Source organism: Poecilia formosa, unplaced genomic scaffold (assembly GCF_000485575.1).
Source record: "Poecilia formosa unplaced genomic scaffold, Poecilia_formosa-5.1.2 Scaffold2214, whole genome shotgun sequence".
Taxonomy (NCBI): domain Eukaryota; kingdom Metazoa; phylum Chordata; class Actinopteri; order Cyprinodontiformes; family Poeciliidae; genus Poecilia; species Poecilia formosa.
In genome coordinates this window covers 95,001-111,258 of record NW_006802153.1, presented here as the reverse complement: position 1 = coordinate 111,258, position 16,258 = coordinate 95,001, and the positions used below count along the sequence as shown (strand labels likewise).

Here is a 16,258-nt window from a genome sequence, read left to right as displayed (position 1 = left end):
ACCGTCATACAAAAACTGCCCTTGTTGGCTTCAGGCAAAAATAACTTTATTCTTTCTTTTTGATTATTTTCTTCTTTTGTTGTGAGTAGAGTCAAAATCAGTGCTTTATTGACCCTATGAGATTAGTGGTAATTGCATGTCTCTGAGTGGAAATTTGTTGGTTCAGATGAGCAAAAAACAGTAACAAGTACAGGTTATTTTGTGTTGGAGTGGATTCATTTATTTTTTTTAGATTTCTGACCATGAGAGTAAAATACGACTCTACGTACATGTGTGTAAAACTGTTATGCGATAGTCGGGAAACGGAGTCGAAGCTGAGAAGCGGGTGACGGTTTTCTGTAGGGGCTGACAGGACTCAGATTAATGAGCTCTGCTGTGTAATTAATCTTTGGGCAGCTGTCTGTTTATCTGTCTCTAAGTTGACAAGAAGATAAGTGCAGGACAGACAGTTTGATCTCCACCTATCCCTTCCAGCTTTCTTCTTCCTCTCCCACTTTTAGATCTAAAACTTTCTCTGACAGTAACACACTTAGAGCCTCCTCAGAGAAGGATAATCTCTCTGACTCATTGGGATCATACACATGCTCATACTGTCACAGCAGATGAACTTCTTGGCTATTATTTCTAGTAATTTCTGAAGGCTGCGCAGTGTGAGTCTGCTTGTGCTCAGACGAAAAGATCAAACGACTTGTAGTCCGAGATTTGGTGCAGTGATGAACTAAAGCAGGATTTGGTTAGACTCTGTGTTTGTGTTTTATTTTGCTTTTTCCGCTAATCCTTTTTGCTGGAAATCGCTGGTGATTCCAGCCGCTGCCCTCCGTGCGACTCGTTCACCGTAGCCTTGTAGCTGAGCCACTGCCTGACTGAGGTCAAAGGGGACTGGGTCACGCTCCTCTAAACGGCCAGCAGTGGAGATCTGGGCATAGCATGAATCATATAGCTGGAGGAAACTTGCTCAGCTTCCAGCAGCATGATACATATAGCATTCTCTATCCAAACTATAATATCTAAGAGGATTACTGCATGAAATCTATCTACTTTCTGATTAAGTGTGAGCAAATGCCACATCCTGCAACCAAATATGGATGTAAAAGATGTAAAGCACGATAAATGTGTTGAGACAAAGATGATGAAAGAGGCATAAATAGTAACCTTGAACCTCTGAATCATACTTTAGTGAATTAATAAATAAATGTTACCTGTAATGTCACATATTGCTTTTAGTTAAATTCTCAGAACATTGACCTTTTCAAGTCTAAGCAGCCTGTACAAGTTCCTGCAATGCTGGTGTGCCACGAGCTAGTTAGCTCTTTTTCTGTTTCTGCTTTGTTCATGATGTGACCCAACAAAAGATTAGCCAAAATTAACATGAAAACACGACACCCTAAGAGAGCAAATAAAGTTGTAACCCTTTCTTTAGACACAAGAGGTTGCTGTTGTCTTAGCTACAAGACTGCAAGATGCTGATTTATCTTTTAACAACCCCTCTTAATCACTTTATTTCTTATGTTTATGATTATTTTTCAAACATATATTCTTATTAAGCTTTGCAGACTTCTCTATAGTTAAACCTATCTGTTAGAATTAGTAGTGTTTGGTTTACAGCAGGATGCCGTTGTTTAGTATTGTAGCTAACAACTGTTAGCAGGACAGCCTGAGGAAACGGGTCAGCAGCTCGAAGCCTGTTAATCATGAACATGTAGCTAAAGCCTCTTCTGTGTGTTGGGTAATAACATTTAAAGAAATCTGACTTTGTAAGTCTCTTTCAAAATATTACAGGCGAGCATCGTTATCAGGCAGTATTGTGATCCAAAGTCTCTATTTTACTGGGTCTGGACTAGGACTTTTATTAATAATTTTTATGTAAGGCATGAGCTCCAGAAATCTGGCTGTCCTGTATTCCTTTGTCAGTAGTTATTTCACCCTATTTTTTATTTTATTTTCAGCTTTTAACTTTTATATATATTTTACTGTAGTAGATTATGTTTTTATTTGAATTCGACAGAATATATGTGTTTGTGGAAAAAGACTGGAAGTGATTCAAGCTATTGTGTTACATTACAAAAACCTGAGATTTTAACGAGGCGTCGTAACTTCAATCCGGGCAAACAATTAAGGAAATACTGCGCTTGACCAGCAGAGGGCAGCAAAACACAAAACATCGGGTAACAAGTCAATGGTCTAACCTCTGTAATTTTGCCTTTTAAAATTTTAAGAAGACTTTTGATTTATATTTGGCAAATTTCTCTGGTTTGTTTGCTGATGATCAGAAATATGAAAAATTGCTCCGCGTTTATATCTTATTTTACCTTCAAAAAAGTTAAACAACAGAAAACATGTTACTTTCCCTTGATTTTAGGTTAAGAATAAGCTTTATATATACATAAAAAATAAACTTTTTTTAGTAGTACAAGAGTAACTTCTGTATTATATTTTAATATATGAGCTTCTAAGAAAAGAAAGTATAAAGTATGGAAATGTGGGTTTTTGCAGCACGTTGCAGTACAATTTGTGTTCGGCAGAGGGAGCTAGAGTACATCTTAAATCTTTTGAAATGAGTCAAGTTTTCATCTTAATCTCGTGTTTTTTGTCAAGTCATGCATAAGAGTCATTTTACTATCTAAAACTACTTAAAGTCTAATACACATTTGCTTCTGACATGATTTTTCTTCTGTTTGTGTATAATCACAGTTTGATCTTGTATAATTCCTTCTTAATCAGCAGTGTAATATGTCTGCTCCCGTACATTTTCTCTCTGATATCGTCTTAGTCATGAAGCAGTCAATGAGCTTCATAAAACGGTCACTGGTGCAGTAGGATCGTACACTGCAGGAAGAGCACAGCATAGTAGCACACTAGTGTTGTTTGTGTGCGAGTAAAACCCCATGCGTGCCTTTCCTTTCTTTCTTTTTTTTTTTTTTTTTCCTCTGCAGCCTGAGTCGTGACAGAGAGCCACAGACTTGTGCCTGCGCTGGGTTTAATACACAAAGACTGGGAGAGAGAGGCAGTGAGTTGAGATGCAGCTGGTGGTGGATGAATATTTTTGTTGCACCAACGTTCACTTGTTCCGCTTAAGTGCATCAGATAATGTAAAAAAAACAAAAAAAAAAACATGGTGTGTGCAGCTACTGCTCCAGCAGTAGCTGTACTGAGTGGGCGATGTTCCTGCGGTGTATGTGTGTGTGTGTGTGTGTGTGTGTGTGTGTGAAGCAGAGATAAAGGCTTGAGGTGGGGTAGGTGATGAGCTTTAAGAGCATGATCACACGCTAAAAAATATCTAGCCACTGAATCTGATTAAAGCGAAGCACAGGCATTGTTGTAATCCATTTTAGAGGCGCAATATTACACAGATTTGTGGTGCTTATAAATGTATTTAGCTTTGGAAGCTAGTACTTTAGATTCACTGTGTTGAAAACTGCAGCCCTAATGACTCAATGCAGTAAGAACCAGGTCATCAAATTATATTACAATTAACTTTCTTTTTATGTCCCGAGTATGGTCAGCTGGATGTTGATTTCATAAAATATATTGCTTTTTTAATCTTTAAACCCACAAAAAAGGTTTATGATACAATAATATTATGTAATAAAATGACAGCAACTTAAGGATTTTTAAACAAAGTTCCTTGTTTTGGAAAAAGTAATTTGCGAAGTGCTGTTTGGTTCGTACATTGTGACAATTTTTAATAGTCAATCACTCAATCTGTACCTCCTGCAAATTATTTAAGCTGATTTTTTTTTAAGTATCATCTGCTATTACTGTAATTATTCTAGTTTGTGAGTCTTTTTTTTTATTAACTATTTGTACGGATAAAAGTACATATTTATTCTAGTATCAGTCATCACAGCTTCTATTACTTCAGTGCAAGGATTTATATTTGATGTATGTTTAATACGTATTAAATTCACAATCTAGGTTCAAAAACGACGTGATTTTGGAAACGTTTGTCATTTAAATGAATGATCAGTACTTCTTAAAGTCCACTTTTTAACTCTTTAAGCAAACAAAATGTTTCCCCCACACATTTATCACATCTAGGAGCACAAAGTGAAAAATAAATAGGAATAAAAATGAACTAGTTAGTAAAAGAATAACAAAAATAAACAGAGTTATAAATAAAATTAAATAAATGTGAAAATATAAATTCAACATTTTAAGCTCAAAGGACACAAAGTGAATGGATCTTTATTGTTGGAAAGACGATCCATAAAACAGGAAATAGACGCCAAAGTCTATTTTTTTTTTCAGTTTGGATGAAATAAATATTTTCCCAATAGTATATGTGTAAGTAAAACAATCACAAAGTTCTTCTGCATCATGTCTGGTTTGTAAGAAAATCCAAAGTAAATGCTTTGAAGTAAAGCAAACTAAATGATTAATGTACACTCATAAACATAGATTTTAATCAGACGCTTCTTAATATTCACCTCCCGTATTCATTTCCGTCGTACTGAAAGACTTTGGAGCAAATTGAACAAGGTGTGAGTGGATCTTCATCCGTAAATGGCCTCCAGATCTTTTGGCGGTGGACTGGGTCGCTTTAGAAGCTCAAACAAAAGCTGCAGTGCGGAGGATCCGAGCAGCAGCTCTGCCGATCGGCTCCTCAGCTGTCCCGGGACCCTGCTGGCCAGTCAGGCGCGTCCGCCCAACCCGGGTTCTTGGAAGGAGTCACGGGAAGGGCAAGCTCATTAATTATCTCCCCCTCTCTGCCTCCCTCCATCTTCTCACCACACCCTCCCTTCATTACCAGCAAGGTTAATCCCCCTCTTATCTCTCAACGAGCCTCATTTTTCATGCTCTCTTTCTACGTCACTCCCTCCCCTCACCTCCATCCTTTCCTATATTTCTTTCTTTCTTTTTTTTTATTATTTAAGCTGACTCAGTTTCTTCCAACATCTTCTCCCTTTGTATGATTACCTTCCAAAAGAAAGTCAGTATTTTCCCTTCTTTTTCCTTTCCGCCTTTCCTCTCCGTTCCCGTGAAAAGGCCGTGCTGAGTTGAGAGAGTAGATCTATTACAGCTTATCACTAAAGGACAGGCCAACGGCGCACGCTGGTGAAATATAGCCGCTGTCACCGCCGCCACTGAAGGCGACCCGTGCACAAGGCTCGCCAAGCTGTAAGGACGACGGAAGACGGCTGTGGCGGAGGAGTAGGAGGAGGAGGAGGGAGAGCGAGCCGAGCACAGGAGCCAATATCAGACCCTTAATTCAAATTAATGGGAAGATTTCCAAGCTTGATGCCGGCCGTTTGACAGTGATTCGGCACACAATTAACCTTGTCTCTCCCTCTCGCCTTTGCACCTCTGTCCTCCTCTCGGTTTTAGTCGCCTGCCTTGTTCATCTCGACTCTTTCCTCCCCCCGTTTGCCACCCCGTACTTGTCATGCTCCTTTGACACGGTTCTTTTGATTACGAACCAAATGGGGATGATTATGTCTTATGAGATAACCGGCACTCCCTGATCTTGTTTGCCAATTGAATTAGTTCTGAATCACCATCATCCTCAAGTAGCGTGACTCGATGCAGGAGCCTCATTTTGGAGATTTTCACCTAAGTAGAGTTGAGGCGAGACTCTTGGTGTGACAAAATTTTAAGAAGCACTTTTTGATCTCTGACTTTTGTGACTTCAGTCCTTATAATGCATGTAGTAACACCACAATATGTAATAACATAATACAATTTGGTTTTAAAATGTAATGAAACTGTATTTTGTAATATCTGACGTAAAATGCACTAAAAATCCTTTGAATCTTTTTGCCTTGAATGGCATGTAGGTTTAACACCCAGGGTTCTGGCTATGAGTGTGAAAAGGCAACTCAATGACCAAAAGTTCAGCATTTGATTTAATTGTGTTTAGAATCTACATCATGATTGTTATGATCGCAGTATGATGGCTAAGATGAACACAAACCGTTTGTGATTGTTTATTACATAATGTGCTACATTATTACATTACATTACATTCATTTCTAAATAATAATAAAAAAAAGAGTTGCCTCTGAATTTTGTAATAATCGATGCAAAATGTGATGATGTTATTGGATTTGTTGCAGAAAGTATCGCGCAATGCGTTCAAGGATTTTAATGATTTTTATGTTTTATCTTTACTACTTTATTACATATTGTGGTGTTATTACATAACTTGACGCTACAGACCCGTGTTTACCCTGTGTGCTCCCTGCAACATCTGTACCCAGCATAATAGATTTCCATTCGGTGACCTGTCTTAAAGACCGTCCGCCCTGCGGCTAGGTTTTACTCTCTGCTTTTATGGCCCTTTTCACCTTGGGTTGCAGTTTACGGCATCAGGCAGCCTACAGCTGTCAGGCAGGAGAGAACAACTGGACTGTTAAAGTGAGGGAGCGAGGTTTGCAAAAACAATGAAGCCAAAGGGAGGGGAGGGTGTGTGGAAGCACAATTTCTGTTGGATAAATAATGACTTCTGAATATCGAATCCCCTGTTTGGCTCGTACCTAGAAGAATAAAGCACAGGAATTCTCCCTGATGTCTAAAAACTACACTTCCATGGACATTTTTAAACTTAAGTGTCCTTGAGCTCAGGAAACATATGCTGAATATTAGATATTTTCAACCCAGAGGTCTCGTCCAAATTGACTAAACAAAAACGCTGAACTCCAACCCCCTTTAAACCACTTTTAGACTTGAATATAGACGTCTTCATGTTTATACCGTTTACTTTCAACCACAATTTCACATTATTTGTACATAAAGCAGTACAGTTTTCTAGAATTTGTTGTCTTATTTCAAGACAGATACTGAAATTTGATGAGCTTCTTGTTTCATTAGTACTACTCTTTGCTTATCTGGATAAGCCTTATTGTTGTCTGCTGATGCATATGATCCTCAAAAAGCTTCAAATTAATGTATCTGAAATCAAGGCCTTAAAATGTCTTAAATCCATTTTAAAGAAGTAAGTTGGCCTGAAATATGTCAATCAGTGGTCTTAAGATTATTTAATCGGTTATTCTATGTTTGTTTTTTTGTTTTTTTCTTGCGGGACTTTTCTGTCAGGCAAAAGCTTGAGTCAAACTCAGACATCTACGCTGCGGAAACTCACTGCTAACATACTCTTGCTAGCCAGCTACACACAATTCATTACTACTGATTTGCATTGCTGCCAAAGTAAATTGTAAATCCTGTTGGATTTCTGACTTACATGTAGAATTATTCCCAGATCTGAACAACATCTTTGTAAGTGAAATCAGGCGTATCCTTCGTGCAACGTGTTGGAGTTACAGCAGGCAGGGTGTGTTACCTGGTGGGAAAAAGATCAGATTTCAGGGTTTCCAAGTAATTCCAGAGTTGAGTTCATGGTGACTAAGAGGCTAATCATGAAGGAAGTGGAACGAGACAAAAACGCCACTTCAGGAGTTACCTGAGATCTAATTCAATACTGAGATATTACCCGACTGATATCGACTGATATTGTCTGAAATTAATTTCTATTTCCCAAAAGTAATTTTCCACTTTGATATTGTTCTGTAATTTAATGCTTTTGTGATTTATTTCTTAGTTACTTTTTTTGTAACCTCAGTGTTTTCAGTTTTTTTTTTTTTATTCCATTTGTGTATGTAAGCACACGGATCGGATGATTCATCCTACATCCTAACAAGAACATGTTTTTTTTTTTTTTTTTATTTGTTTTTTTGCCATCGCAATTAATATGACAGACATGAGTCTGTGAGCTCAGAGTCGAAACCATCCCGTCACGGACGAATGAGACGAGGAGAGCGGTGTGCGTTTGCCATGATCACTTGCCAGTATTCTGTGCCAGCAGAATACTGTTGAGGAATCGTCGTCTGGGGTTTTCTGACACTCTTCCTCAGCACATGTGACACGAGACGCCACAGAGTGACAGCTGCGTGACTGTCAAAGAGTAAAAACTTGCTGATGCGACGCTCCTGCACTGAGAGTTGGGTTTAACAAACACCTGCATTAGAGGAAATGATTGACAAACATCCAGGCAAACAGTTTTAGGCTGGTTTGTCGCCGTAAGCAAGATTACGGTTGCTGTCCAAGGAAAAATAACTTGGTTTAAGTTTAGTTGGTGTTGAAGTTTTCTTTCCAAAGACGGAGTATTTCAGCGATTATGAAATGTCGAATATAAATCAGGACGCTAATTATTTTGACAGCTCTGATGATTAAGCCTCAGTCTATTTATAGTTTAGTTGGCTGAACTTTTAAATCTGCACTGCAATCACATCAAGGAGAAATGATTTGGGGGATTCTGGTGATTAATGGGGAGATTTAAAGTTTCGTGTGGTTGTAGATACTCAAAAAAAGAAAAATTGAAAATCTCGTGACATGTATAGAATTTTGAAGTCACAGTTAAATAAATACTTTTGATTAAATACAATTGAAAGTATAGTGCTGTGAACTAATGTGGATATCCTGTTTTCCCTTTTTTTTGCATGCTTGTCACACTTATGTTTTTTCAGAACATCAGATTTATTTAAATATTAACCAAAGACAACACAAGAAAACACTAAAAGCAGTTTTTAAATGAATGTGTTTATTATTAAGAGGGTCAAAAATCCAAACCTACATTTTCAGTTTCATGGCAAGTTTCCACTTGTGCCACACTTTTTGCATTTATGAGTAGCAGTTTGAACAGTTCTCTTTGAAATGTTTCATTTTTGGGCTACTGTTTTATGATCTTACCCCTATTTGAGCTTGTCCTCATCTGTGTCTTCACTGAAGTTCTCTAATAAATATCTGGGGTCTTCAAAGAACATTAACGTTTTTACTAGTTTTGTGATTATGACTCTCAATAGATGATATAACAGTTTAAATTTTTTAATAATCCCCACGGCTCAATGATTCCCTCGTAATTTGTTCAAACTTACTATTTCATGAAATATTGAGACAAATTGAGAGAAGTGTGTGAACAGGTTGATTTCATGAAGTGAAAGTACTGAGACTCAGCATCCTCACTGTATAAACTGTGTACAGGCTACAGGCACACACACACACACACACGCACACACACACACACACACACACACACACACACCATGCATGCACGCAGATTACATTCATAGGTGCAAGGCTGCAGCTTCGGTCCCCACATGACTCACGGCACAGCCTTGTAAAAAAGGCTTAGCAAGGTAGGAGGGGATAAGCAGCACTATTCCTGCGCTTTGAAGCAGATGCGAGCATGTCGGCCCTTTCTCCGCTCTCTCCCTGACTTACTCATTTCTTTGTAGGTGCATGTTGGTGTGCTCATTTGACTCGTAAGCATGAAACCCCACTTCACGATTATTAATGTAACCTGATCAGCCCACTGGAAATGAAGCTAATCTGTTGCGAGGGAAATGGAGCAGGAATTAGCTCCTTTAATCCACAGAGCTGTTTTTTTTTTTAGCTCATGAGGTATTTCACCATTTATCTTAATGCACTTCTTAGCATGCTATTTATTTTTTTATTTTTTACATTTTTTATGTTTTTATTTCTTACAATTAGTGGTTCCATAAACTGATGCCTGCCGTTCTTTGAGATGACATTTACTGCAAGTGATGATTCATTTCATACTTGTTACAAAGCCCCGATACAGATGAATTGAAATTCCGTCCTGAAAAATGTTTGCTGTAACGAAGGTTGATTGAACAAGGATTTCAATTCATTTTATTCACTTTCCAGCTTGGAATGAATTAATTATAACTTTATCTACCAACCCAATGGCTGTGTCCCTCTGTGCTTTTAGGTTTCAGGCTCTCTTGTGTGTTAAATGTAAATGTCTTTGTTCTTCCTTTAGACCATTGTTCGAGGGAACCGGCCACCCAAAGATGCATCTATTAACGGCCTGCTAGAGGAGTTTGACAACATTTCAGTGACACGCTCCAACTCCCTGCGAAAAGAGAGCCCACCGGGCGTCCAGCAGGCTGGAATCAGCTCCAAACCTCTAGGCAGCGGACATCTCGCCGCTCTAGAGGAGAATGGATTCAACCACTACTACTCCCGCTACTCGTGCGATCTGGATACCTCCAGCAGGGACTTTTCCCTGGAAGCCGGCAAGCCAAGCTTCTCCATAGATGGAGACTGGGCTGTTGGGAGGCATTACCGGTTCACCAAGCAGAACGGCCATTCCCACCCCATCCGCAGCCCCTTCTACCCCGACGCCATGCCTCAAAAATCAGACTATGGGAAGCTCCCGCCAGACTACCACACCTATTTGGAGAGCAAAGGGCGCTCAGCCGATGAGGTGGCCTCCACGGTTGGTAGCGGAGTGGGCTCCAGCGGCTACTACCGAGCGTCAGTTGGGGGCTCGTCCAGTCAGGACTACCGGGACACTTCGGTTGGCACGCCTTCCCGGGCCTCTCTCCACAGCGAGCAGATCAACTACCCGGACAGCGAGTGGAGCTACGGCGGCTTGAGGGACGAATATGACAAGAGACCCAAGAGCTCCTACGTGACCCAGACAAGCCCGACACCAGCTATCAGGCAGCGATCTCGGTCAGGGTCCGGGTTGCAGGAGCAAAATGTTCCCTATGCCGCCAGCGGGGCTTTGAGGAACCCTCCTCAGGCCCACCCTTACAGCTCCTACACCTACCCTCGCCTCTCCGAGAGTCTCGCCAATTCGCAAACGATAGGCAAGGTGAGCGTTTAAAAACACAAAAGCTGAAGATTCTCTTAGTGAAAATCTTAAACATTGACAGGGATTTTTTTTATTTATTTTTTGTTTATGGCGTTCGCTTTAAATTGTCCAGCGATCAAATTATAGGAAACACTTTTCATCACACCCCCTGACGAGCCTGTCGCAACATTTCAGAGAAAATTACACAGAAGTATCCCTACAGTTAGTTCCATCTCTCACCCACCTCCAGTTCTTTTGAAAATCCACTCCTTCTCACTTTCCTCATTGTGATCCTTAACTGTAGTCCCTAGGCCTGATAGATGGTGTCAGCTTTAATTTACTCTTCCTTGAAGGAGGCAGGAACTGCCACATAAAGAATTACTCCTCTGCAGTGGCCGCTGTCGCTGCAAACAGATCAATTAATGCTGATATTGACTGATTGGACAGGAACATAGAACAAAAGGAGTGGAGGAGAGTCGTTGTTCTGGACGGAATCAGACAGACATGAACGTACGAAAGGAGAAATCTCAATACAGAGAGTAAGACTGATCTTTCTATTCTTGTCCAGTTACATTTGGAAGACTGTAATAAGTTCAATAATGCTGCATGATGGGCCTAAAGGAAAAATAATTCCTCTCAGCACCGAGTAGAAAGAACTGAGATTGACAACTTGCAGAAAAACTTTAGATTAGGTTGATTGTTTTTTGGTCCATTCACACCAGCATGTCATCTGCAAAGATGTGGCACAATAGCAATGCAGTTATACCAATGTCATGTTGAGAATACACAGAATTAGAGATAGAGCAGATATGTATTGTAGTGAATATAATTGTCAATAGGAAATGTCCACTCATGTCTGAGTACATGGTAGGTGTGACAAGACAACTGGCTCACAAGACCAGACTATACAGGATGTTAGATTCAGGAGAACAAGGCCAGACAAGAATTTAACAATATTATTTAAACCACAAAAAACAAAGAATGCATTTTTTTTCTTCCCTATAAATATTCAGTGTTTGTCAAGCTGTTTGTCAAAAGTAATTAGTTACTAGTTACTTAAAAAAAAAAAAAATCTGGTAACAAGAACTAATTTGCCCACTTAGTAACTGAGTTACTATACTGTAAAAGAGTAACTATTGCATTGCTTAAAACGAGAAGAACATGTTTAGATATGTAAAAGCATTTTGGGAGCTATCTTACTAGAACTTGAAAATATATACCGTATGTTCAGATGTTTCTCATAAAGCTGAATCAATTAAAAGGACACTGAAGAGAAGGGACTAAAATAGAAAACTCTGCTTGGACGGCGTCGCCCATTCTGCTTCCTACACTGAGCTTATGGCAGGCAGTTTTAACATAAAATTTGTTTCAACTCACTACACGTAATAACATTTTGAAGCCACACTTTGACTCTCTCAAATGGTGACTTAAGGTATCTCCATTCACAGTCTGACTAGTAGGAATAATAATTTAAGATATCAGTTATGTTTTGGCGAGTCAAAATCGGATTCTTCATTTGAAAGGTAACTCATCCATTATTAATATTCAAAATCTCTTGAACATAATTATGATGAATCAAAATAACCATTTTTAGACATTTGAGCTTACTACCTTCATATCCATGATAATAATAGCTTGAACTTACAAGAAAAGGTCACCTGCTGAGAACAACAGGATAGCGCTTTGCTACACAGACTTCACTTTGACAAAGAAGTATTCTTGCGTATTTTTTATACTTCTAAAAATAATGGTTGTAAACTGCAGCAGCAAATCTAAAAATTGCCTTTCACAAATAACAAAGTATCTCAATATTGGGTCCTAAAATAACCGTCTTTTCCTTGAATGAACTGTGGTAAGCCAATCTCTTGAGGAGTTATGTTTTCCTTTAGTAGAAAAGAGTCAAATAGCTGCAACATCAGGGGGTGAAATATGATTATGAGCGAGAGAAAAGTGGTCATTTCGTAAGGTGTGTGAAGTCTCCGCATCACTCTTCGGAGCCATCGAAGCCTCATTAAGCTCATTATTATCGTTATCACAGCTCACCACTTCGCTTCCTTCCTCACAGTAAGTCGGGCGGCGGAGAGGGAAAACTGGGTTTGCTGATGTAGATCCCAGGGTGCCGCAGTGAAAACCCATTTAACCTGCGCGCCTCAGTAAATAGCCACTCAGAAAAAACAGCCAGAGAGAATGCAAGAGTAGCAGAAAAGTGATTCGGGAGAAGGTCATTTTTCTTTTTTCTTTTTTGTTTGTTTGTTTGTTTTTTATCGACGCAATGCAAGTTTGGCCATTTGTATTTATCTAGTTATTTTTGCACAGACTCACAAACTGTGCAGCAAAGGAATAATGTTTCTAATTTCATTTGAAAGCACAAAATAATGTTTAAAAGGTTCCATAGATATAAAGGCTTATTATAAAACTGCTGACATGGCATTTTCCTATTTAGAGCATTACAGCAGCAGCATTTTTAGTTCTTCTCCAAATGATGACAACGTGAGAGTTAATGCGCTTAATGCTTTCTTAGATTGTTTAAGATCGTGCTCAAAAAGGAATAGAGGTAAAAAAAAAAAGGTAAAAAAAAGGAGTAGCGCAGCACAGCCTTCTCTTCCCTCTGCAACCATTTCTTCTTTTTCTCTCCGCCAGCCCACTCACACACCCCCACACACCCTTAAAGTAAATCATTCTCTTTCCCCGCTATTGTTGGGAGCTGTTTGGGATGTAATCGTAGACAGCATGGAGTCTCCTCTCCCCTCTCTCTCTGCCTCCGTGTTTCGTGCCGGAGTGCGAGAGCGCGGTGCGGCAGCTCTCGGTGACAAATTGATGTTGCGGCACTTTCCCTTTCTGCAGCCTTAGCATAAAACTGGCCGAACGATGTTCCACCGCGGAATTCAATTTCACAGTTGAGTTGGGTTGTTGATTACCCTGCCAAACTCAGATTAATGTGCGTTTAACCAACATGGATCAGGAGACCCTTGGCTGACAGCCAGCTTACAGCGCCAGCCGACTCCGGGTGAGGCTGGGGAGGAGACCGAGGGGGGCAAATAAGTAACGGGGGGCTCCCCGCTCCCCCTCCAACACCTGCCTCGCACTGATTGATTGAAAGAGTCCAAACCATGTAATTATACACCATCCCAACACATCAGGACTCCTCCTCCTGCCCTGTCTGTACACATGTGGGAGTGTATATGTGTCAGGGTAAAGACAAATGGCACAGAAGGAAGGCAATAAAGGGGAGGATAAAGGGGATTTTAATTTACCCTCAGGATACTTGTGAAGAATAAAAAAAAAGAAAAGAAAAATGCTGGTCGAGCATCATTCCTGGAAGGTTTGGCGTAAGTAATTTAATTTAGTCTGAGACTCGCAGCGCCTTCATTTTTTTCCACAGTGCGGTTTTTACGGATGATATTTGTCATATGAATTCCTAGATTTTTTCTTTAAACTCGTACATGAATGTTTAAAACACATCACACTTTCATATATGCTTTACATTTTCTCCATCTATCCATGTGCTTACATTTATTAGGTAAATTACAATAAAAAAAACCCATTTCATTCTACCTCAGGCTCCAATGAAATGCTTGTAAGTCACGTAATCTGCATCGGTTTGTAACTCCATATGACACTTCTATTCCAATACTCATTTCCACATTTTTTAAATTTAATATTTAAACATGTCTGACTGAGTCAGTCAAACATCATGAAGATCCCGGCTATGAATTGTCTTTTCACCTGTATGTCAGGTTTAAATCACCAACACTGGCCCTTTTCTTTCAGGGGGATTATGAGCGTTCATTGCGTGACGAAAGTCCCCAAGTCGCAGGTGGCGACACCTACCTTCGAGGGCCTCTCAAGCTACCTCAGAGCCACACCAAACCACCTGGCTACCCACCAGCACACCTCCCTTATCCCCCCATGTTTCACCATTACAAGCCCTCTCCGTACCATCATCCCCCCTCCCAGCCCAGCCCACCGTACACCCCGCAGGTACAGTAAGCTCCGGTCTTCAAAAACATGCCTTTCTAAATAACATTTACTGACTGTATTATAATAATAACAACAGCGTAAACTGAAATAACTTTTTCCCTTTTTTTATGTGATGATCATTTTCTGCCAAATTAGCACCGGAAATGAGTTTTTATTAGGGTGTCCACACACTTCCTTGAGGAGTTTTTAAAAGTCTTAAAATTGTGTATCTAAAATGAAGACCTTAAGACCTGATTCAAATTCAGTTCAAATTCACAAATGCTTTATTGATCGTAAAGGGAAATTAAATATTGTTTTAACTCATGTCGATTCAGATTCTTCAAAGAGGGTGATGGCTGTTTGTTTAAAGATTAAAGACACTCTGGTTTCCTCAGATAATCTCATTAAAAGGATCAGGGTTGCTCATAATTTTCTTGATTTTAATCTATATAAATCATCTCCAGAGGTTTCACATTTAAATTTTTTTAATTCATAAAGAAAAGCAAGTTAGCCCTTATTATGTCAATTACAGGCCCTAGGTTTTGTCTTGACAGAGGTATTTGATTTGTATATGTTTTTCTCTCTCAAAAAAAAATTTGAGTCACGGTCAGACATCTTCATTGCATTCTTCTGACTCGACACAGTTGAGGCAAAAACATTAGCATTAATGGTTTTGCATCTACCATCGCTAAGTGTAAATTTGCCAGATGTTGTCTGGGCAAAGTTTGTACATTTCTGTGAAAATATATGTTTTAAATTTAATTCATAATGATCTAAAAAATGCCTTTAAAGACACTTAAAAGTGAGTTAGCGAAACCTACCAAAGCCCCTTTTTTTTCTGTGCTCAACTTTTTTTAAAAAGAGAATCCCACCAAAATTACAAAAGCGAAACGTCTTTATTCTTTCTGTTTTGTCTCGATTTGCATGTGAATGCATCTGCGTTCATCCAGGGGGCCTACTCGCAGCCTTCATCCCCTTACATACCCCCAGGGGCTTATCCTCCTCCTTCGTGGGGGTCAAGCTCCGACACGCAGCCTTCCAGAGTCTCCCATGAGCAGTTCAGAGCTGCACTCCAGCTGGTGGTCAACCCAGGTGAGAACGGCAGAAAAGAAGCACGGAAGCACAGATGGATGCTGTGGCTTCCTTCGGAGTGGGATTTTTTTTTTTTTTTAAAGAAAAGGCTTTACTCGCCAACAGGCGACCCTCGGGAATACCTGGACAACTTCATCAAGATTGGCGAGGGCTCCACGGGGATCGTGTGCATCGCCAGCGAGAAGCACAGCGGCAAGCAGGTGGCGGTCAAGAAGATGGACCTCAGAAAACAGCAGAGGAGAGAGCTGCTCTTTAACGAGGTGAGGGGAAAAAAACAAATACTGATACAGCTCAACCTTACTGCTAACTTTTTAATGTTCATGAGGGATTATCCCGGTAGATTTGTTTCCAGGAGGAATTTAATGGTTTCACTTTGGATTCCTGTACGGATATTATTTGTCACAGATTGTTGACGTCTTCAATAAGCAGCAGCAGAACAGGAGCTGGTCTGTGTAGCATCGTTAAACATGCTACTTTGTGTGGAACACACACAAAATAAATCTCTTTTGTCAGGTGATAAAAAAAATAGTTAATCTTGCCACTGTTTTTTTTTTTTTTAAATATAGCGAAGGCAATTCAATTACTAAGACATTTTTGCATCTGTAATTGCAT

The 16,258-nt window shown here is 39.7% G+C and overlaps 1 protein-coding gene across 5 annotated transcripts in view; it reads left to right on the top strand.

The window, feature by feature from the left end:
• Positions 1-16,258, top strand: part of pak5 (p21 protein (Cdc42/Rac)-activated kinase 5) — a 69,928-nt gene that overhangs the window by 45,955 nt on the left and 7,715 nt on the right. For all 5 annotated transcript variants that reach the window (XM_007544772.2, XM_016667696.1, XM_016667697.1 and 2 more), the window contains 4 exons: positions 9,776-10,615; positions 14,366-14,575; positions 15,505-15,646; positions 15,752-15,906. In XM_007544772.2, coding sequence (XP_007544834.1) covers positions 9,776-10,615; positions 14,366-14,575; positions 15,505-15,646; positions 15,752-15,906 — 1,347 coding nt within the window. The remainder of the gene's footprint in view (positions 1-9,775; positions 10,616-14,365; positions 14,576-15,504; positions 15,647-15,751; positions 15,907-16,258) is intronic.